The sequence below is a fragment of the Sceloporus occidentalis genome, unplaced genomic scaffold (genome assembly GCF_023333645.1).
Source record: "Sceloporus occidentalis isolate IW3139 unplaced genomic scaffold, rSceOcc1.0.p SCAF_3, whole genome shotgun sequence".
Classification (NCBI taxonomy): domain Eukaryota; kingdom Metazoa; phylum Chordata; class Lepidosauria; order Squamata; family Phrynosomatidae; genus Sceloporus; species Sceloporus occidentalis.
In genome coordinates, this window is record NW_028316983.1 from 126,130,693 (window position 1) to 126,153,539 (window position 22,847).

Below are 22,847 nucleotides of genomic sequence, written 5' to 3' on the forward strand. Positions count from 1 at the left end.
TCCGCAAGATTTTCCCTTCTATACAATCTTAACTAAGGACAGAAACAGCAAAATGCAGGCCTATGAATAACATCTTCCTCCCCCCTCTCCTGTTTGGTTTATAACACCTTTCCTGATGAAGAAGCCAGTGGTGCTTCAAAAGCTTGAAACATGTATATTGTGCATTTGGGTTGACTCAATAAAGGTATCTCCATCACTGTTTGGTGGGTTTGTGTTGTTACTGGAAATCCGATCGTCTTGTGGCTCTTCTTTGATAATTCCATGTTATTTAATGACTGCATTTTAACAATCTTAAGGCTCATTGGGCAAAACAATGTTTGCCCAATGAGCTCCGCACTGTCACCTCCCTAGGCGTGTTAAAGAGGAATTTGAAGACCTTCCTATTTCGCCAGGCTTTCCCCCATGAGCATTAATTGTCATCTTAATCGCCCTTCAATGATGTATATGGTTCAATCCAGCTATTGTATGGTTTTTAATTGGTTTTAATCTGTTGTTATTGTTGTTATATAGTTTGGTTTTAGTTCATATGTGGCTTTTTTTATTCTATGGGGGATGGGTTTGCACACTATGGGATATTATTGTATTATTGTCTTTATTGTACTTCTGTGTTGGAAACCGCGGTGATCTGTATAGGAATAGCGGTATACAAATAAATGTTATTATTATTGTTGTTGTTATTTTAATTTTGTAAAACACCTTGGTAATTATTTACAGAGGGGCAGTATAGCCAGGGTGACCAGATGTCCCAAGTGTAAAGGAGGACAAGGCACCGCAAAATATAAGACCTTTGAGGGGGAAATGTAGGACGTGACCAAATAAAAAGCTAAAAACACTAATCTAAATGTTAACCCATGCCTCTTAATCCTGCTCAAAATGGAGGACACTTTCAAGTTTTTCCTGGGCAGAAAGTGGAAAAGGAGGACATCTGGCCCTGAAATGGAGCCATATAGAAAACATTGACCTTTGTCTTAGTCAAATTACACATCAAGGTGTCCTCCTCGCTCATAGAGGACATCATAAAAGCCTAACCCACTGATTAGGCGGTATAAAAGTGTTGTAGCCTAACAGGACATTTGTGGTTATAACAGTGTAACAAGTGGATAGCCTTTTTGTATTTTATTTTAATTTTGTATTTTATATAGTTAATAAAATGTTAAAGATATCCAGCCCACAGCCAACTCCAACTCCCAGAATTCCATAGCCTTGAGCCAGAAAAAGAGTTAAAAGTGGTGCCAAACTGGGTTATTTCTCCAATGTGGATGCAGAACTACAGCTGCCATGCCAGCCTCTTCCCTCCAAAGCAGGCTGAGGGGACTGAGGGAGGATTGTCCACCATTACCAGGGACAAAATGTAGGACAAATTCGAGACCAAACTGTAGGACACCTGCAGGACAAAACTCAGCCCAAAATGTAGGACGTTTAAGAAAAATGGAGGACCTTAAATGTCCTACATTTTGGGCTGAGTTTTGTCCTGCAGGTGTCCTACAGTTTGGTCTCGAATTTGTCCTACATTTTATCCTGGGTTTTAGTGGACAATTATGGCAACCCCGGGCTATTTCTCCAATGTGGATGCAGAACTACAGCTGCCATGCCAGCCTCTTCCCTCCAAAGCAGGCTGAGGGGGAAAAGGTGGATGTTGTTGACCAGGGAGGGAATCCATCCTGGCGCCGGCGCTAACTCCTTCCCCAGCCAGGCCCCCTCAGGGCTGGGGAGGCAGGCGGGGAGGGTCCCTAGCCGCCCAATGGGGCTGGTTGGGGGGCAGGGAGCCAGGAGGAGGCCTGGCTGCCTGGGCCTAGTTAGCAGGAGGCGGGGCCGGCCTTCAGAAAAGGCTGAGAGGGGAGCAGGGTCCGAAGGCCGAGAAGGAGCAAGGCTGCGGAGGAGGCGGCGGCAGCAGGAGAGTGAGTGGGCCTGGGGCGGGAGAGCGAGGAGCTAAGGGCATGTAGGCCCGACCCTGGAGCTTCTCCTCCTCCTCTCTCTTAGTCGAGACCCCAGAGTCCCTCAAGGGAGCCCCAGTCTGCTTTAGTTAGGCTTTCGACAAATCTAGGGCCCAAAACATTGCAGGAAACGATCCCTTTTGAGCCCTGGCTCAGTGCTAGGGAATCCTGGGAAGTGTAGTTTATTGTGGCGCCAGGGCTCTTTCTGACAGAGAAGAAGGCTCAGTCTCTAGTCACAGAACTGTTCATGCATTCATTTGGGGCATGTATGCACCGCTCTTCAGCCAGAAAGGCTTCTAGATGGTTACTTAGAGGGGGCCCTGCCCCCAGGCACTGAGGAGAAGGGAATGGCGGAGGGGAAGGGTTCACGCCCAGAGAGCTCTCTCTCTCTCTCTCTTTCTGAGGCCTCTCTTTCCCTCTGATACAGGACTACAGTTCCCAGAATTCCCTGCCACTGACCCAGGGCAGTTAAAGCAAGCTCAGACTGGATTGTTTCTGCAGTCTTTAGGACCTATCTCACTGTGTGTGTGTGTGTGTGTGTGTGTGTGTATACATACATACATACATACATATATATATATATATATAGTGAGTTGGTTTTGTGTTGTTGTTTTTTAAATTGCAAAGTTTTAAAATGGTTTTATTTCTGAGCCGCCTTGAGCCCCTCTCTAGGAGAAAGGCAGCATAGAAATGAAACACAGTCATCCCGCCATATTTGCGGCTTTGACATTTGCGGATTTGATTATTCACGGACTTCATTAATACGTTCTCTCTAGGACTGTCTAGGTCCTCCAGTGCAACTCTGTGCTCAACTTTAACTAAAGGCTGCACTGAAAGACCATTTGTAGCTACTCCAGTGCCATTCTATGGTCAGTGTATGTTGGACATTGACCACAGGGTTGCACTGGAGGACCTAGAGATTCCTAGAGAGGTGTCCTCTTAGGTAAAAATAGTGTTTTTGTTATGTGCGGTTTTTCCATATTCACGGGGGTCTTGTTCCCCTAACCCTAGCGAATATGGAGGGAGAACTGTATTACTAAGTAAGTAAGTAGGACTCGGATGAAGGGACCACCAGGGAATAATACCAGTTGCCGTGTGGGGTGTTTTTCGGAGGGAGGAGATGGCAGAACCGCCTCTGGAGCTGCATCTGCACTGCAGAAATAATCCTGTTAGATACCACTTTAACGGCCACAGCTCAATGCTAAGGAATTCTGGGAATAGCAATTGCTTGAGGCACCACAGCTTTGATATCCTCTCAGGGGGTCCTTTCAGAGCTTGGCTTTGGTGTCACAACTAACTACAGTTCCTATAATTCCCTAGCATGGAGCCATGGTTGTGTCAAACCAGATTATTTCTGTAGTGTGGATGGAGCCCAATCTTTCCTTGCCATCCCTGACAGATGGCCATCCAGCCTCTGTTTAAAGACCTCCAGGGAAGGAGACCCCACTACACTCTGAGGAAGGAGTGTGTTTCACTGTCAAACAGCCCTTACTGTCAGGAAGTTCTTCCTAATGTTGAGGTGAAATCCCTTTTCCTGCAGCTTGCATCCATTGCTCCAGGTCCTAGTCTCTGGAGCAGCAGAAAACAAGTTAGCTCCCTCCTCAGTATGACATCCCTTCAAGTATTTAAACAGGGCCATCATATCACCCCTTAACCTTCTCTTCTCCAGGCTAAACATCCCCAGCTTCCTAAGTCATTCCTCATAGGGCATGGCTTCCAGACCCTTCACCATTTTAGTCGCTCTCTTTTGGACACGCTCCAATTTCTCCACATCCTTTTTAAATTTTGGTGCCCAGAACTGGACACAATATTCCAGGTGGGGCCTGACCAGAGCAGAATAGAGTGGCACTATTACTACCCTTGATCTAGACACTATACTTCTATTGATGCAGCTTAGAATCACATTGGCCTTGTTAGCTGCCGCATCGCACTGTTGACTCATGTTCAACTTGTGGTCTAGTTGGACTCCCAGATCCCTTTCACACATAGTTTCATTCAGCCAGGTATCCCCCATCCTATATCTGTGCATTTCATTTTTCCGCCCTTACATTTCTCCCTGTTGAAATTCATTTTGTTAGCTTTGGCCCAGCTTTCTAATCTATTAAGGTCATTGGCAAACTTTGAGTTTGCAATTTTATATAAGGGACATCTTTTTACTATGCCATTGTATATAATGGGACCTGTGCATCCATGGATTTTGTTATCCACGGGGGGTCCGGGAACCAAACCAGCAGATACCAAAGACTCACTGTATTCTTTGCCTAAGAAAACCCTATGAAATTCAGGTAGCCTCTTTAAATTGATAGGTGGTTTGAAGGCACATACATACACACTTGGTTATGTGCATCACAAAGTACTGTATTCCTTCTTTCCTATGCAGCTGTGTGCCTGCATGCCAGTCGGATGCTTTTCAGTCCCAACGTCTTGTTTCTTCTACGTGGCGTCCCTCGTCTACTCCGTTGTGCTGCAATGAGCACTGTCACTGGTACATTTCAGCTGCAGGAAGCCCTCAACTATCGAGAGGGTACCCGAACTGAGCCAGCAGATGGGGACCACATGGAGGATGCATACGAGCCAGCAACTGGTAGGTATCTTCTGGGGTGATGTTCTGGAGCCCTGGAATTCAAGTGATTTCTTCCTATCAGGGTTAAGCAAGAGCTGATTTGGGAATGTACTGTATGGTTTCCTTTGTATCATGTTAATCTGGTGCTAATGCCATTTAGGTAGCATTTATATCACTCATAAACGATTTCCTGACTTAAATTAATTCTAACCTCAAAGAATGGGAGCAAAAATACATATCTGCTGCCATTTGAAGTAATTTATTTGCACTTGTGGTAGTGATTTTATACCTGTATAACAAGACCTTGAACATAGTCTGCTGATAAATGAAAACCTTGGCTGAGAAGCAGTATGCAAAATATGCAAATATTAGTAATAGTAAAGGTCAGAAATACTAAATATTACAATAGTATAGGGCAGAAAGTTGGTACTTTGAGGCCCAAGCACTACATGATGGAGTGAGCTCCCATCATAGTCTGGAGTGCTGTCTTTCCTGCTGCCTACTACCTTACCAAGCAGCATTATCTTTTCTAGTAAGTCATGTCTTGTCATGATATGTCCAAAGTATGACAATCTCAGTTTAATTATCTTGGTTTTTAGGGAGAGAGTTCAAGCTTGATTTGGTCTGGGACCCATTTATTTGTCTTTTTAGCAGTCCACGGTATCTGTAGAACTCTTCCTCAGCACTACATTTCAAATGATTTTATTTTCTTTCTGTCAACTTTTTCACTGTTGAGCTTTCACAACCATACATAGAAACAAGAAATATGATGGCACAGATAATCCTACTTTATCATTCAGTGATATTTCATAGCTGTCCTTCCATGTCCTAGTTTTCTGATGTCTTGGCTGCCGTCTACATTCTGATTAATGACTCAGCCATGAAATGGAAAATCTTGAACTATTTCAATGTCTTTATCATCTACATTAAAGTTGTGGAAATCATCTGTGCGCCTATTATTATTATTATTATTATTATTATTATTATTATTTAAGTTCAGCTGCCAAAATGCCTTTGCACTTTCTTCCTTCACCTTCAGGAAACATTCTATTTTTTTGCTATATTCTGGTACTAATATGGTGTCATCTGTATATCTTAAATTGTTGATGTTCCTTCCTCCAAGTTTCACACCTCCTTCCTTTGAATCTAATGTTGCTCCCACAATCCCAGACTATTTGTCAACATGGCTGAGGCTTCTGGGAGCTGAAGTCCAAAATTTCTTAAATGGTGCAGTTTGGGGACCACTGAACTAGAGGAAAGCATCACATAAATGGAACAGTCATTAAAGAAAGTCAAAGAGGAAAACATAAAAGCAGGCCTAATGTTAAACATAAAGAAAACAAAAATAATGACTATGGAGGATGTACATCAATTCAACCTAGATAATGAGGAAATTGAAATAACTAAAGATTTCCCATAGCTTGGATCAAACTCTAATCAGATTGGAGACTGCAGTCAAGAAATCAGAAGAAGATTAGGAATGGGAAGGGCAGCCGTGAAAGAACCAAACAAAATCCTAAAGAGTAAGGATACACAACTAAACACTAAAATTAGAATCATCCATTCTATTGTATTCCCCATTACCACATATGGATGTGAAAGCTGGATAGTGAAGAAAGCAGGTGGGAAGAAAATTAATTCATTTGAGATGTGGTGCTGGAAAAGAGTGCTGAAGATACCGTAGACAGCCAAAAAGACAATCAAATCAAGCCTGAACTCTCCCTAGAAGCCAAGTTGACTAAACTGCCTGTGGTTGGCTTGATGCCCTCTGGTGGTGTGTTAACAGTTTCTACCTGGATTCCTTTGTAGAATCTCTCAATTTCTTCCTCCTCTGCCTCGGTTGTAAGTGCATAAACATGAATTATGGTGATAGTTATAGGTTTTCCATGGGATGTTATTGAGATGATTCAGTCTGATTTTGGATTGTACTCTTTGACTGCCTTTGACATATCTCCTTTTAGTATGAAAGCCACCCAGTTTCTTCATGTCTTTTCATTTCCTGAGTAAAACACTGTGTAGTTGTCTGAGTCAAATTGATCAATTCCTATCCATTTTAGCTCACTTACCCCCAGTATTGCTATGTTCATATGTTCCATTTCCTTTTTTACTTTGTCTAGCTTCCCTGGCTCATGCTTCTCATGTTCCAGATTCCTATAATATGTGTGGTGCTGCTTCAAACTGTGTTTGAATTTTTGAACATATCTACTACATGTAGATCCAAAGACAAAGTAGATCCCACTAATCTGAAGTCTGCCCACTCCTGTTTTAGTGTAAAAAGCTATTCAAATTTCAACTGCCAGAGGAATTAAGAATTGATTAATAAAACAAAAATACAGACTAAGGAATGCTCATTGAGATAAATCATATAAATGTACTTGCTCTACAAGTTGTAGAATTTACTTTTATCTTGATAAATAATTTGAATTGTTTTGGTGTGCATAGTTTTGGATATAGCAACATCTCTTTTGGATATAGCAACATTCCTTCTTTTTCTGCATTGTAGCTTTCATATTTAAGGGATGTAACCTCTGAGAGAGGTTGGAAATGTAAATACAGCGGGACCCCCCTCCCCCCCAGCGTAAGGCTAATTACATGTATGCTTGAGCCCCATTCATTTGAATAGGGCTTGTGTGCAGTGGCGTGGGAGCACGCGGGGCACCACGGGCACGCACCCCATTCATTTGAATGGGATGCGCCTCCCCTTGCACCCTGCATGTTGCCCATGGCTTGAGCGCGTACTCTCAAGTCCATGTAAAGCATGCCCGCGTATAACGTGGACGCACTGTACACTATTAAGAATTGCACTTGTTTAAAGACCAGAGTTCATGTGGACTTTTCTTCTATACAGTCATTGTAGTAGAGATTGCTAGTTAAGCATATGATACTTAAATTTATTTAATCTTTTCCAGGCAGAGTTATCGGCAAGTTTCGCTTCTCTGGAGCTAAGGAAGTAGCTCTTGCTGTGCAGAGTGCACAGGCTGCCTTTAAAATATGGAGCCAGAAATCGGGCATGGAACGGAGTACTGTCCTACTGGAGGCTGCCAGGATTATCCGGGTATGTGACAAAAGAGTATGAATTGGCTCAGAATCTTCTGAGGCAAAGGCTGCTTGCAGAGCTATCACTGCAGCCAGAAGGACTTTGAATTTTTGGCTTGGCTTAAAAGCAAACTATTTCTTGTGATTATCACAAACTCTTTTCGCCCCTGACTCCTTTGCGGTTTTCAGAGAAGAGGAGGAGATCTTTGAGTAAAGGAGTGGTTGTGGCAGGGCAATTAATTTCATTTGGCAGCCAAAGATCTGGATTCTTAAAGGTAACATGTTAATCACTAACCTACTATCATGTTCAGATAAACTAAGTAACCTTTGCTCAGAGCATGCATCAACAGCCTTGGGATGTTCTTCTCTTCATAGTCTTGTCATACTGCTGGTGAAGGCCACATGTTTAGCACATAGTTTGAAGACTTTGGATTACATTTGCAGTCCTGCCTGTTTTCTGCAGCTAAATTATAAGCATAAGGACATAAGATGGTCCATGTTGTATCAAACCAAAGGTCACCTACCATTTCCTATTGTGACCAACCAGGTGCCCCTGAGAAACCTATAAAAGCCATAGCTGTTGCCTCCAAGCATTAGTCAGTACTACACACTTTTTGAATTGGAGGTTTCTTATAACCAGCATGACTTAGCTATTAATGGAGCTATCCACCATGAATTATTAGAAAACTCTTAAAGCCATCTAAGCTAATGGCCTTTACCAGGTCTTATACAAAATACTACATGAGTTAAATTATGCATGGTTTTTAAAAGTCTCCCCTCCATTCCCCCATTCTGCATCTTGTACTAGTAAAGTTTTTTGGATGACTTAGATTCTTTTACTGCATGAGAGGGTCTGTAATATGTTGTCTTTCTGTCCTGGGTCATCTTTTCTGTACACGAAAAAGTAACAAGTATTCTAGCCTTTCTTTGTAGGGTGCTATGTAGTACTGCTGGTGGTGCCCACACACTGTGCAGGAATACCTCTCATAAACACTTTGTAATCAGAACCTGAAAGGAGATGGAAACAGCATCCAGTCCAGTTTCCCATAGGGGTATTGGAGTGTTTGAGTGACAGAAGCCTCCCTCTTGTCCAGCATTATTCCAGTCATGGCTACTGTGTTTGTACAAGTCAAATATGTATAATCCTCACTTGCTGTGTGTGTTGGATCTCTGTTGGCAAGGCACAAAAACTCTTACTGTGCCACAGATAGATTACTCTTGGTTCTTGCAACTCGCCTGATTCCACAGAAGTTTTATCTGCTTGCTCTTGCATAGCACTATGCCCGAAGGAGGCCCAGTGGTGTTCATTGGAGAATATAATGGTGAACTTCTTTACTATTGAACAGAGCTTATTACTATCAGAGGAAATGTGATGAAGGCTGATAGATACAACTCCATCACCAGTATAGGGCTCAGCTTATATTTCTTCTCTGAGTGTTTTGTGGTAGAGAGCCATGGTGACATGTGTTCAAGCAGGAGGGGGCCATCCACCATAGGAGTGGAGTTGGAATTTGCTGTAACTGAACAAAAACTTTACTGGTGTCCCATTGGGTGGTTCCAGGGATGCTGTGGTGCTCCTCAATTTGAATCTGTAAGATGGACTCTTAAGTTGGTACTGCAAAAATAAGATAGGAAATGCCTGGTGAGCACTGTCTGCTGGAATCATGCCTCACCTAATGTGAACCCATGCCCTTAAGTATGCTCAGATCTCTTGATGTAGTCTAGAAAAATGTAAGGACAAATGTAGGTAAGTGAGGGAGAAAGGGAGCTTGGACACCTGTGAGTACTTCAGAATGAGCATCTAGGAAACTCCCAAACTACTTAATGGCCTGAAGTGTATCCATAGAATTCCAAGTTTGGAAAGACATCCTGGGGCCCTCAACTTAAGAAAGGATGGACAGCAGGTGCTCCTGTGCCATTAGTTGCGCTATACAGACACTCATAATCATTTTGCCCTTACAAGTGTGCATCAAAGTGATAGCCTCCACTGGTAAATCAGTAGTGATTCCTTAAACAGTTAAAATGCTAATCTAGCATGCTAGATGTTATATGTTGATATTTATTATATGTGCACAGTGGTAGGTAATGCATTCTTGTCCTTTCAATCAGTGCTTTTCTAGACAGTATATAAAATACTGTGGCAGAAGGGTCTTTTTAATGGGGTATATTATACTTTCATCTTTTGACTATGTTCCAGTGCATTTTAACTGTTGTAAATAGTGTCTTTAAAGATAACTGGGTTTTTTTTAAAATTGTATCAAATAGGTATTTTATTCGATTTTGTCTTTAACATGATGCAAATTGCCTAGGGTCCCATGCTGAAAGCAAGGTGGGATATTGTCATTACTCCAGAGCATCTTTGATGCTCTTGAGACATATATTTAGTTGAGATTAGATTAGGCTTTCTGTGTATCAGTTTAGGAGGGAAAATAGAGATCTACAGCTTTAAGAAAGACAAGGATTGTGGGAAATCCCAGGGTCTTATGCTGTCTCCCTCTATTTAGTTTCGGTGTGTAGTAAGAATTCAGCCAAGTCAGACCTGGAGAGAGTATTTTCCTTTGACAAAGATAAGTCCACAGAAGAAGAAGAAGAAAGATAAAACCCACCAAGAAGAGAGAGCAAAGTATTTAAGAAGGACTATTGAGAAAAATGAGATCAGTTTCATGTTTTTGTGTTATAACCAGTAAAGCTTTGAAAACGTAAGAAATTTGTGGACAAGTCTTTTGTTCAGGCTGTGTTCCCGGGAGCCAGAGACCTTACTACACCCAAAGTCCATAGCATCGCTCTTGGGACAAAATAGATATAATAAATAAATAAAAACACATTCACTTGGACACAATAACATGTGATCATAAGCTCTACAATATCCGGGTTTCCAGTTACATGATATTATGCAGTTACTGTCAGTTTAGCACACTAAATGTGTGGGGAGGGTATTGTTAGAGAACATGTCTCTGGCTCTCTCTACTCACATGAGACAGTCAAATGTCCAAAAATGGTACACCATCACTTCATAATGTATCTTAATGTATGTGTCTCTGATGTATTTTAATATATGTGCATAAGCTTTTTTTTTTTAATCAGATGCTGGTAAGAGAAAACCACTCTGCTAATACTTGGAATAATGAGGAGGGGGACAACTCAGGACTGAGATTATTATTGAAAAAAGAATCTGTGTAACTGGCCAAGTGTAGTGCAAATTCCCAAAATTCCCAAAGCTGAAGCTGTTTTGGCTAGTTCCTTCAGCTACATAGCATTTCCATCCATACCAGTCAGTTTAATGTGTTCTGTGTTGGGATTCTAGGAACGGAGGGAAGAAATTGCTACCATGGAAACAATCAATAATGGGAAATCTGTCTTTGAAGCCCTAGTGGACATTGATGTAGCTTGGCAGACTCTGCAGTACTATGCAGGTCTAGCTGCTTCCATGGCAGGTGAGTGCACTCTGGGTTTGTTGTTTTCTTTGTTCTGGAACTATCATTCTTCCCAGGTTGTCTCCTTGGTAGAGTACAGAAATATAAATGTGAGTAAATATCTTGGGTCCAAAACACACTGCAGAAATAATCCAGTTTGAGACCAGCCCAGCTCATTGCTAGGGAGTTCTGGGAACTGTAGTTTTGTGAGACATTTTGCCTTCTCTGTTAGAGCGCTCTGGGCCACAATAAACTACAATTCCTAGGATTTCCTTGCACTGAACCAGGGCAGTTAAAACAGTCTCAAACTGGATTATTTCTGCAGTGTGTTTTGGATCTTAGTCATGGAAAGAGCCCCAGAAAGGAGGTATATTTGTATTTGAGATGTTACAGGTTTTCTATAAGTTCTTCAACTTTTGTTTGTGGACCAATATGTTTGCTATCTGTAAAGGCCACTGTGTGATACAAGTTGTATACAGGTACCAACATACAATGACATCATTGTCCTTTATGTTGTATACCTGTTGTAACTGTAATATGCAAAGTATGCACATTCTTCTTTTGAATCACTTATTAAAAGTCTGATCTTTCCTACTCATGCTTTTCTTTTCCTTTTTTTTCTTTTTCCTTTTTCTTTTGTGATCTAGGTCAGCACATTCAGCTCCCTCGAGGATCCTTTGGGTATACCAGAAGAGAGCCTCTTGGAGTATGCGTTGGGATAGGGGCTTGGAATTACCCTTTTCAGATTGCCTGCACGAAGTCAGCTCCTGCTTTAGCCTGTGGTAAAAGAAATGTTCTTGCTTGAGAAGTGGAAATTATTCCCCAAATGTAGATTATTGTTGTGAAGCTCTTATTGCTACCCTTTTTCACTGGGTGTGTGAAGAATGGAGTAGAGAATAATAACTCTTAATGTTCTATTGCTTATTACTTTGGAGGTAAGGAAAATTTAAAAGGAAGATTAGGGAGGAAAGAAGCACATGGGGGCTAGCAGTGACTTGGTTGTGTTTTATTTCCTCTGGCTGGTTGAGCATGTGGCTAGGTGATCCCTAATTCTACCTTTGTTTATTGACAGCCTTTACTGATTTGTCATGATTGAGATGGGGTTTTTTAACCCTTGAAGCCTCCTCCTTTTCCATTGCAAACTTTTAGGCAGGGATAATGCACATCCTCTCCCCTTCTGCTTATCTTTCTGTATTGGGTCTCCTAGGTAATGCCATGGTTTTCAAGCCTTCTCCCTTCACCCCAGTGTCTGTTCTGATGCTGGCAGAAATCTACAATGAGGCTGGTGTTCCCAAGGGACTTTTCAACGTGGTGCAAGGTGGAGCTGCCACAGGCCAGTTTCTGATTCAGCACCCAAATGTGGCCAAGGTCTCTTTTACTGGGAGTGTGCCAACAGGCATCAAGGTACAAGATAATAACGTTGGCATTAATGAACAGTAAAGTTTAGCATTTAAATGGCTTCCTAAGAGATCTGATTGCCACTAAGTACCATACCTTTGACTCATTGATCCATTATAGAACATATATTTTCTATGATAAGGTAAATTCATGAGGGGTTTTGTACCCTTGAAGGGAGGTGGCAGTTTGAGTGGAGCCAGGGACTGATCATGTAAATGTATGTCCATTCAAGTCGCTACATTCCAATCCTTGAGTGCATAACTGACATCTATAGGTTTGTAGATTGTTAGAGGAAAGTTAGAAGAAAGGAACCAAGATTAAGCAAACTTGGTTTATTTATACATAATAAATATCTGTACACTATGTCATATTATGTTTGCATTCATTCCCTGGGGAAGCACAAATTGCTTCATGATAGTTCTGTAACTTGTCCTTGGAATCCACATTGGATTCCAAGATGTTAGAAAGCAAGGAGAAATTGCACCTTGAGTGGTAATTAAACTATCATTACACAAAATCTGTTTACTGTGTGATGTATGCAAAACCGGAAAACTTTGTTTATGTGAAGCTATTCTATGCTTAGAAATGCCTAGGATATATTGATTGAATTCTGTTTGATGAGCAGAAAGTCTCTTTTGAAGGGAAAACACTAACATGGAGTCCCACTAAGACTGGCCTTTTACCTTTATCTGGAAATTCTATGGAGCTATGATAGACTTTATCTTCTTGCCAATTTCCCTCATCCTGTCTTTTGCTTTAATAGATTATGGAGTTGGCAGCTAAAGGAATCAAACCAGTTACTCTGGAGTTAGGGGGCAAGTCCCCCCTCATCATCTTCTCTGACTGTTCCTTGGAGAATGCTGTGAAAGGAGCGCTCATGGCCAATTTTCTCTCCCAAGGCCAGGTAGGCAGCTCCTGAGAGACAAAAAACTGAGAACTTGCTTAAGTCATTGGAAAAAGCCAGTTTGGAGTTTAGTGGCAGTATTCTTTAGGCTTTGAACAAGAAAGCTGCTGTGTCATGTGTGCAGAATCACCACAGTGCAGTGTTTTCTTAAATGATGCTAATCTGATCCTGCCATAAGGGACAGAGCTTACTGTAAACACCTTTCTTGAACCTGGAGCTCTCTGAGCAGACATATGGGCTGGCTTCTGAGGAGGCTACACAAGATTGTTTTGACTTTTTTGCTCAGTAAATTATTATTATTATTGGTGCATGTTCCCAGGCTGCCCAAACTATTTTTGTGGACCATGATCCCTTCAGTTTACCTGGAGTGCTACTTTTGGCAAAATAAAAACCAGGGTGATGCTGGTGCTGTTAAATTGTGCCAGCTGCTAGAAGCTTCTTGGATCAGCAATCTACCTTTTAAATAGGTTCCTCCCACCTCCCATGCACACACACACATTGAATGTCTAGTTATAAGCAACTGTAGGGGGCGGTGCTTATCTCCTTTACTAAGCCAAAGACCCAGCGTTGTCCAAGGACTGCTCTGGTGGTCATGTGGCCAGCATGACTGCAGCGAACACTGTTACCTTCCCACCGAAGTGGTACCTATTTATCTACTTGCATTTGCATGCTTTCGAATTGCTAAGTTAGCAGAAGCTGGGATTAGTGTCAGAAGCTCACCTTATCATGCAGTATCCTGCGTGATGTTATACCCTGTACACTGCTCATATTTCAAAATTAAATATATACTTTTGACCACTTCCTGGGGTGGGATGTGGAGTTTCTTGAGAGGAGGGCATTTCATGCAGTCCCTAGACAGTCCCTAAGACAAAAAAAATAAAAACCTGAACTGAACTGACTTGTCTGCCCTGCCTAGTTAAATGAAGGATTGTCTCAAAATATCCTTAAGAAGTATTTTGGCAATTATTTCATTTAGAAAAGTGTGTGGCCCTCTAGACATTGAATTGAACTTCAATAAACTCTAGTTGATGGTTTGAGGTTCTTTTCTTACCTGGAATGCCAGATATTCATTCCTGATTTAGCTTTCAGTTGTATTTCCCTGCTCGTCAAGAAATCTCCCTCCCTCCCCTATTGTGTCCTGGGTGAGGAGGATAGATCAGTCAGTTGTTGTTTAGGTCCCTGTATCTCAATGCACTTATAAGATGATGCTGCAGGATTTATCTTACCTTGTGACATTTGATTGGCACAGCTTGGGCACCTTTTCAGACCTGATTCTCTGCCTTAGGTTTGCTGCAATGGTACTCGAGTGTTTGTGCAACGTGAAATCCTGAATGCCTTCACCAAAGAAGTTGTGAAAGAGACCCAGAAAATCAAAATTGGTGATCCTCTGATGGAAGACACAAGGATGGGGGCACTTATCAACCGGCCCCACCTGGAGAAGGTGCTCAGCTTTGTTAAACAAGCAAAGGACCAAGTGAGTATACTGGGCTGGATCAGATAGTAGAGGCTTGGCAGTGACCCTTCCAATGTAAACTAGAAAAGTGTCATACAGGTACTTTAATAGTAAAATCAAGGTCTACAATTCAAAAAGGATGTTGAGAAACTGGAGCATCTCCAAAGGAGGGTGACCAAAATGGTGAAGGGTCCAGAAACCATGCCTTATGAAGATAGATTTAGGGAACTGGGTATGTTTAGCCTTGAGAAGAGATGGTTAAGAGATTATATGATAGCCCTGTTTAAATATTTAAAGGGATGTCATATTGAGGATGGAGCAAGCTTGTTTTCTGCTGCTCCAGAGAATAGGACCTGGAACAATGGATGCAAGCTACAGGAAAAGAGATTCCACCTTAACGTCAGGAGGAATTTCCTGACAGTAAGAGCTGTTTGACAGTGGAACATACTCCCTCGGAGTGTGGTGGAGTCTCCTTCCTTGGAGGTCTTTAAGCAGAAGCTGGATGGCCATCTGTCGGGTATGCTTTGACTGAGAGTTCCTGCATGGCAGGGGGTTGGAATGGATGGCCCTTGTGGTTTCTTCCAATTCTATGATTCTATGTGGCATAGTACAAAACTGTTTAGAAAGAAGCACTAGTGAGTCAAAGCCTGAGTTCATTGGTGAAAATGCTGCTAATCTACTACTTACACTCTTGGTGGTTTTGGATCCTGCTTGAAGGCTATTCCACTGTAGCTTGACTTTGTCACGGGTTTTAGGGGTTACAGACTCCTGATAAGAGAAAAGCCCCAAGAACTTGGAGTGCCTCACCTGTCCACATTTAAGGACTTTATACCTTAGCTGCATTCCATAGTGGACACTTAGCCATTTATTGCAGCTTTTGCTTGCACAATCCTTAGACTTGCTTGTCGCAAGAATGAATAATGCTGCGGGTTGCAAAAGACCCCTATGAAGGCTGGACTGAAATCAGTTTCTAATTGGGACCTAATTAGAGAAGCGAGTTTGAGCTGTGTGCTGGGCCCAAATTGTTACCTGGCCACGAGTAACAGTTCAAAATCGGAAGGAAAAACTCGCTGGCTATTCTAATTGTAAGCCTTCTCAGTGCATGAAATGGTATGTGCGGCCACAGTAAAGGCAGGGAGGTGGTATTCTCTAGTAATACACTGCCAGGAGCAAATTTTCATAAATATCTTGCACTTCAGAATGGAGTGGTTGCCTAGGTGACTCCAAACATTTATGGCATGCTATGTCAAAAAGAAAAGAGTCAACCTACTCATTGCCATTCATATGGTACTCATGGCCTGGTGCTTATGGAGACCCTTCTACTCTGTTATTATGTTGTGCTATGGCCATACTAGTTTTGGTCCCTTTATGGCTTGGGCTGAAACTGTCTACTAGTAGACTTTAGTTGATTATATGCATGTGAAATGCACTGTTATGACTATCTGGGTCTACTTTCTTTTGTGCTGTGTTTTGCAGGGTGCAGAGGTGCTGTGTGGAGGAAACACATATGTACCAGATGATCCCAAGCTGACTGATGGCTTTTACATGTCTCCCTGTGTGCTAGGTATGGATAGCTTATTGATGTCTGACTCTCAAACATTCTCAAGGCTGCACTCTTTAAATACTTCAAGGGAGGTCACAGAGAGGAGGGGCAGGCTTATTCTCTGTTGCCCCAGAGGATAGAAGCAGGTATAATAATTTTAAGTTATAAGAGAGTACATAGATTATCTTAGGCCCACCTTGGTATGGAGATTGATGAAAAATGAATGTCATCCCAAAGTCAGCTGCCACCTACACTCCCATCTGTGCCAGCCAGGAGTTGGTTTAAACCAACTTCTTTTAGTGGCAGCTTTGGGCTCCATTTTGTGGTGTTGGAGCAGTTTCCAGCCACTTCGGAGACATCTGTCTTGTAAACACCACACCCCTAAAGTGTCTGGAAGCCACCTCTTTTGGCCAATGTGTTTCGGGCCTAAGACTTGGTTCCTTTTAAACATGCATAAGCTTTTGGTCATTGGTTTGTACCAACCTAAAGCAGCAATGATAGTTCTGAAATCCCATCTTCTTTATGTATAGGACAACCATGGTTGGAGTGGACTATGTGAATTCAGAATAGCTGGCTATTTAAATAACCATTCTTTTGTTGGTTCCAGGAAACTGTCAGGACAACATGACATGTGTAAAAGAAGAGATTTTTGGCCCTGTCATGTCCATCCTGCCCTTTGACACAGAAGAAGAAGTTCTGGAGAGGGCCAACAACACCCGTTTTGGACTGGCAGCAGGTGTCTTTACTAGGTAAAACTGAGAAAAGGAAGGAAGGCTTCAGGAAAAGTGGTGAGAAACTAGTGGACAACAACTGACATGTTCTCTGCAGTGTGACATCTGTGAAAGTTGTAGCTTGGAAGTATCAAATCTGCCCAGAACATGATGGAGAATTACTTGCTGCACACTTTGCATCATTATATAGTGGCATCTCCAGATGGTGGCAAGTGTGCCACTCAGTGTCTGGCTAACTCTACCATGTCTTATAGGAATTGGAGCTCATGGTACACCACAAGAATTCTGGGCTAAGCAAGAGACTACTGTACTTAACCCCATTCTTCTGCTTCACAGGGATATCCAGCGGGCTCACAGAGTAGCTGCAGGTCTCCAGGCCGGAGTGTGTTACATCAACAATTACAATGTCAGCCCTGTGGAACTTCCCTTTGGAGGATACAAAATGTCAGGTAACCCACTCAATTGCTGCAATATTTCTGTGATAATTGGAAATAAACCTAGAACCATTAGTCAAGCTTGAGCTGTGAGTTAAGAGAGCAGCAGAAATCATAAAACATAATGGAAAATTGCTCTTATTCAAGAATTTAGATGCAGTTTAATTCGGCTTTACAGCTCATAATTTTAAATTCAGTTGAAACAGGCCAAGCTTTATTAAATTGTATCTTTTCACTAGCAGAACAGATACTATTAAAAGATTGAATTCTCCTCTCCCACTATACCCCAGAAAATCTCCAGAGGACTGCGAGTGTACCTTCATAATTGATTTTGCAGGCTGCAAGGAAGAAGAAGGAAAAGGCAATTTCCAGTTCCATGGATAGAAGCCCTTTTATATCATGTTGGACATAGCCATGGATTTTTCTTCTCCTGCTATGGGGATTGGGGTTTAGTCTGCAAGAGGAAGGATAGACTGGCTGAGGTTGAGAGTTGTCTTATGGGAAGTTGAGCAGTGAGACTGCTGTGGAAATGCAGTGTGTTTTATAAATCTACAGTAAACACAGAAAGGGTTAAATGTGGGGATGGAAACATGAATATACACATGAACCTGAGTACCCATATGCAACCCACTGTCCCTGAACACCTGCTGAAGAGAGCTCTTAACCATTTTGAGCTGAATGCAGTTATAGGGCTTGCATGAGAGGTTGGGTTGCTGCTTCTGGGAGTTTTTTCTCTACAGTTTCAGAGCCCTCATCAGAATGATGTGATCATATATGAAGGTCTAACTTTCATCTCTGTGCCCAGGGAGGTTGGGAGCAGAACCTATGTGTATGCTTTCATTCCTGTCCTTGGTTTTAGTCTTAAACATGTTCTTGAGAAACCCTGAATACGCCTACTATTCCCTCCATAAGCACCCATGAAACTCACTCATCCTGTGGGTGGCAGCAAATAGCTGTGTACTTTACTACTTTGATTACCCCATGATGTCACAGGTCCATTATTTTCCATCCCCTTTAAAATCCAAACTGGATTTTAAAAAGTCAGTCAGTATAAAACAAATAAGATTTTGAGAATGCAGTCCTGCATAAGCTTAGCTGAAGTAAGTGCTTTTGAAGTCAGTAAAGCATAGTTCTGACTAGGCATGCATAGGATTGTGTGATGAATGAATTTTTAGTAGATAAATGGGAATTGAAACAATAAACGAGGCAGACAGCCTACTTGAAAAATTGGAAGGAAGGACAAAATTGGTAGCAGAGTGGTTAAATGCCTATACTGCAGCCACTCACTCATAAACCAAAAGGTTATGAGTTCAATACCAGCGAAAGGGCTCAAGCTTGACTCAGCCTGGCATCTTTCTGAGGTCACTAAAATGAGTACCCAGCTGGTTGGGCGCAATTAGCTTATACATTGTAAACTGCTTCGGGTGTGCTTAAATACACTGATAAGCGGTATGGAAATGTAATTGCTATTGCTATAAAATTAAACATTAAAATGGTAAGTGTGGAAGTTAAATAGTTGTATGCTTACCCTGCAGGAGAAAAAGGCTGAACTAGCTAACTTTTAAGTTCTGTCTGTACAGACCTACAAGTGAACAGGTTCTTACTCTTTTACCAATGAAATATTTTTGTACTTTATATTGTATCAGTTAAATTTCAACTGAATTTCCTTTGCAAACAGAAGGGCTAGCACTTTCAGAAACGAGCACAGATATTTAAAAGTGAAACAATTATGTTGGCTTCAGTTTTATTTATTTATTTACAGTATTTATACCCCGCCCTTCAGCCCTAAAGTATTAATTGCCACGTGGTCCATTTGGTCATGTGAGCACTACCATGCAAGATTTCAGAGTCGTCCTCACAAAGTACCATGTCATTGCAATTGTATTACAAGTATCTTTCTTTTGTAGGATTTGGTCGAGAGAATGGTGAAGCAGCAATTGAATATTACACCCAACTGAAGACTGTCTGTGTGGAAATGGGCAGTGTTGAATCAGTGTTTTAGTGACTTTGGTCCAGCCAAGTGCTTCCAGTTAGCAACCAAGTGAAGTGCTATGTACTGTGAAAATGACCTTGAGTGTATGGCAGTGTTACTGTCTGCCTCTTATTTTGAATTCTGTTTCTTTCTTCTCTTGAAAAATCTTATTGTGCAGAAAGGCAAAATGTCTCATTGGGTAGACAGCTTGCAGACAGTCTTTCACAATTCCAAATGTGAGTTTCCTGACCTTAACAATAGTAGGGTAAAGTCTCAGCATGTTAACACTGCCTCCTTCCCTTTAGAGGTGGCGACTGCAAGTGTTCCTGCTGGTCCTTTCTTTGTTTCCACTGTCATCTTAACACCTTGCTGTTGTAGGCGAGTAACTGAACATATGGTACAAAGATGATTGTATCTATGCTACCTTTTTTAAGTGGGCACTTCTCTCTCTATTTTTAAAGCAAATAAAATTGCTGGGATTGATTATTACTTGTATAAAGGCTTGCATGGTGAGTATGAGCATCTAGTGGAATTGACTGAGAAAATACTGAGACATAAACTGACTTAATTATGTAAGGTGGTCTATGTTTTAAGAGGGACAAGACTCCAAAACATTCAGTTTTCTCTGTCACAGAGATCTTTGTTGAAGATGGCTATGTGTAAGTCTTGCCTTCTCATATCTTGAAAATCAACTCCTGAACATTGATCTTGTCAGCTTTCTACCTGGAAAAAGTAACTAGATGTATCTACGTAAGGAAGGGCTAGGCACATTTAGAATTAGTGGAATTTATCTCACTACAAAGTGGTTCCCAGATGGCTGTAGCCAGTCACCTGTTTACCTGCAGGGAGAGTGATAAAGACTAAAATGTACTGTACCTCAGAACCTAAGTAGAAGGCAGAAGGAGAGTCTGAGCTTAGAAACAGAAAATCACTGCTGTGAAGCCAGTTTTCTGCTTTAACACCCATTTCACAGAAAACACACTGAGGAGGCTCAGAAACAATTTGGCCAGAAAAGCTGAGCCCAAGATGATGGAGCCTTAAGAGCCAATGAAAAATAACATATTTACCCGCATAAAACACAACAAAATCCCCATTTTGCACAAAGCAAATGCTTACACTCTCTTCCTCAGCCATCCTTGATCTTGCATCATAATCTTGGTCATTCCTTTTTGTACCTTTTGCTCTTTTGGTTTTCTTTTTTTTTCCCCCAGGGTGTCTGAATATGTCTCAGAATGACTGCTGGCATACAGTCACTCACCATTTCTTTTTCCCAAAGTGTTCTAGGCCATAGATGTAGCCCAGAAGCCTTGTTGAAAATTAAATTAGCACTGGAGGCTAGCATGTTGCTTTACAGCACTCAGGTTCATGGCTTGTTTTTAAATAAAAAAGAAAGGCAGAGAATTTGTTGCGAACCAGCGTTGTGTAGCAATTCGAGTGTTGGACTGCAACCCTGGAGAATAGGGTTTTAATGCCTGCTTGGCCATGGAAACCCACTGGGTGACCTTGGGCAAATCACACTCAGAAGAAGGCAAAGGTAGAAGAAATCTGAAGTCATCTTGCCAAAGAAGACCCTGTGAATGAGTTTCCTTAGGATTGCCATAAGTCAGAAATGACTTGAAGACACACAACAACAAGGGAACCTGCAACAGATGTTCACAGACAGCATGATGGAGACACTAGCATGGTCATATTCTCTTTGCCTCAAATGAAAAATCTTTTGAGGGGGTAGATGAGGTCTGTTTGTAGGATTTCCCTTTCTACAGTCAGCAAATCAGAAAAAGACTCATTTGTCCCCACAAAGAGGACAGGTCACATTTCAGCAGTTGATGGTACTAAAGTTGCAAGGTGGAGCCAGACCAGAATGGACAGATGAATGTTTATAAGTTAGTGCACCAGTTTTCAGGCATGGAAAACCTTTTAGGACTGTAAGGAACAGCTCATTCCCATGCAGAACCTTCCTGTGTTTTAAAGGTCCCACTACTTTGAATCACTGAGTGTATGTAAGGACAAAGGAATCTCTGTAAGCCATATGGGAAACCTCCAGGCAGAAAAAAATTCTCTGAGGAAGGCTTCTCTCCCATAGTTTAAGGTAGCAAGACCAAGATCCTTGTTATCTTGTCCTTGGACTGTTGTTCCCAGGACTATTGTAAATTGAGGGCTGTGCACCACTATAGGAGGCAAGGTGTGGCATCCATACCCCAGAGGACAGGATCAGAATCCAAAAAGATCATAGCAGATTAGAGAATTGGGCCAAAACTAACAAAATGAGTTTTAACAGAACTTCAGGAAAAAAATGAAAGGCTACAGGATGAGGGACAACCGGCTTGAAAACAGTACATGGGAAAGGGATCTAGAAGTCTTAGTCGATCACAAGCTAAACTTGTGTCAGCAATGTGATGCAGCAGCTACAAAAGCCATTATGATTCTAGGCTGCATCAATAGGAGTGTAGTGTCTATACTGCGGGAAAGAATAGTTCCACTGTATTCTGCTTTGGTCAGAGTTCACCCCAAATACTGTGTCCAGTTCTGGGCACCATAGTTCAAGAGGGATATTGGCAAGCTGGAATGTGTTCAGAGGAGGATGACCAAAATGGTGAAATGTCTGGAAACTATGCCCTAGGAGGAACATCTTAGGGAGCTGGGTATGTTAAGGTTAAGAGGTGATATGATAGCCATGTTTAAATATTTGACAGGATTTCATATTAAAGATGGAGCTTGTTTTCTGCTACTCCAGAGTCTAGGACCTAGAGCAATGGATTCAAACAACTGGTGCCTGTAAAACCTATACCTTGCACAGAAGTGAGGACAACCAGGAAGTAGAATTCAGATGAAGAACCAGGTTGAATCCAAAGTGAAAAGGATGAAAGCAGCATTGCTCTTAATCAGCAGGTTAATTCCCGGTCCAAAAGCACATCCTCTCCATAATATACATAGACCTGTCTCCCAATAATTATTGATATACCCAGGCTTGCCATGTAAGGGTACAAACAGAACTCATTGAGAGGACTGAGGCTTATATAAAAAATAGATGTGCTGTGGAGAAGAGGTTTTACTTCTCCACTTGTTCACCTAGTGATCCCATGAATGTTCAGTTCAAGCATTATAGCCAGTGTTCATATACTATATTTGAAGTTGCTTTGGTTTATTTGGCTTTTTGATCATTTGGGTTTGTGGTCATTAATTTTTATTCATTATTTGACTTAGTTCTTCGTTTTAGTTTATGCATCATGAAAGTTGCAGATAAAAATGAAAAGTAGCAACACAGTGAGACTTATTTAGGAGTCTACCATCTCTAGGTTGCAATTACCCACTTCTCTTGATTTGTGCTGTTCTGGAATAATGCACTTGCATTAATGAATCATAGAGCTGGAAGGAGCCTTGTGGGCATCCAATCCACAGGAGACAACTGTGTAGCCTCTTCTCTGAAGGCCTCCAGAGAAGGAGACCCTACTATCCCTGGGAAATT

General features: G+C 41.7%; 1 protein-coding gene across 3 annotated transcripts in view; it reads left to right on the forward strand.

The window, feature by feature from the left end:
* Nucleotides 1-19,865, forward strand: part of ALDH9A1 (aldehyde dehydrogenase 9 family member A1) — a 39,097-nt gene extending 19,232 nt beyond the window's left edge. For 2 of the 3 annotated variants that reach the window (XM_089516125.1, XM_089516126.1), the window contains exons 2-12: nucleotides 4,315-4,518; nucleotides 7,407-7,552; nucleotides 10,838-10,967; nucleotides 11,594-11,728; nucleotides 12,154-12,350; nucleotides 13,108-13,248; nucleotides 14,534-14,722; nucleotides 16,178-16,265; nucleotides 16,852-16,993; nucleotides 17,312-17,424; nucleotides 19,317-19,865. In XM_089516125.1, coding sequence (XP_089372251.1) covers nucleotides 4,315-4,518; nucleotides 7,407-7,552; nucleotides 10,838-10,967; nucleotides 11,594-11,728; nucleotides 12,154-12,350; nucleotides 13,108-13,248; nucleotides 14,534-14,722; nucleotides 16,178-16,265; nucleotides 16,852-16,993; nucleotides 17,312-17,424; nucleotides 19,317-19,411 — 1,580 coding nt within the window. In that variant the 3' untranslated portion in view covers nucleotides 19,412-19,865. Of the gene's footprint in view, nucleotides 1-1,738; nucleotides 1,899-4,314; nucleotides 4,519-7,406; nucleotides 7,553-10,837; nucleotides 10,968-11,593; nucleotides 11,729-12,153; nucleotides 12,351-13,107; nucleotides 13,249-14,533; nucleotides 14,723-16,177; nucleotides 16,266-16,851; nucleotides 16,994-17,311; nucleotides 17,425-19,316 lie in introns of those variants that run through there. The other variant, XM_089516124.1, reaches the window with a different exon arrangement.
* Nucleotides 19,866-22,847: the final 2,982 nt, after the last annotated feature.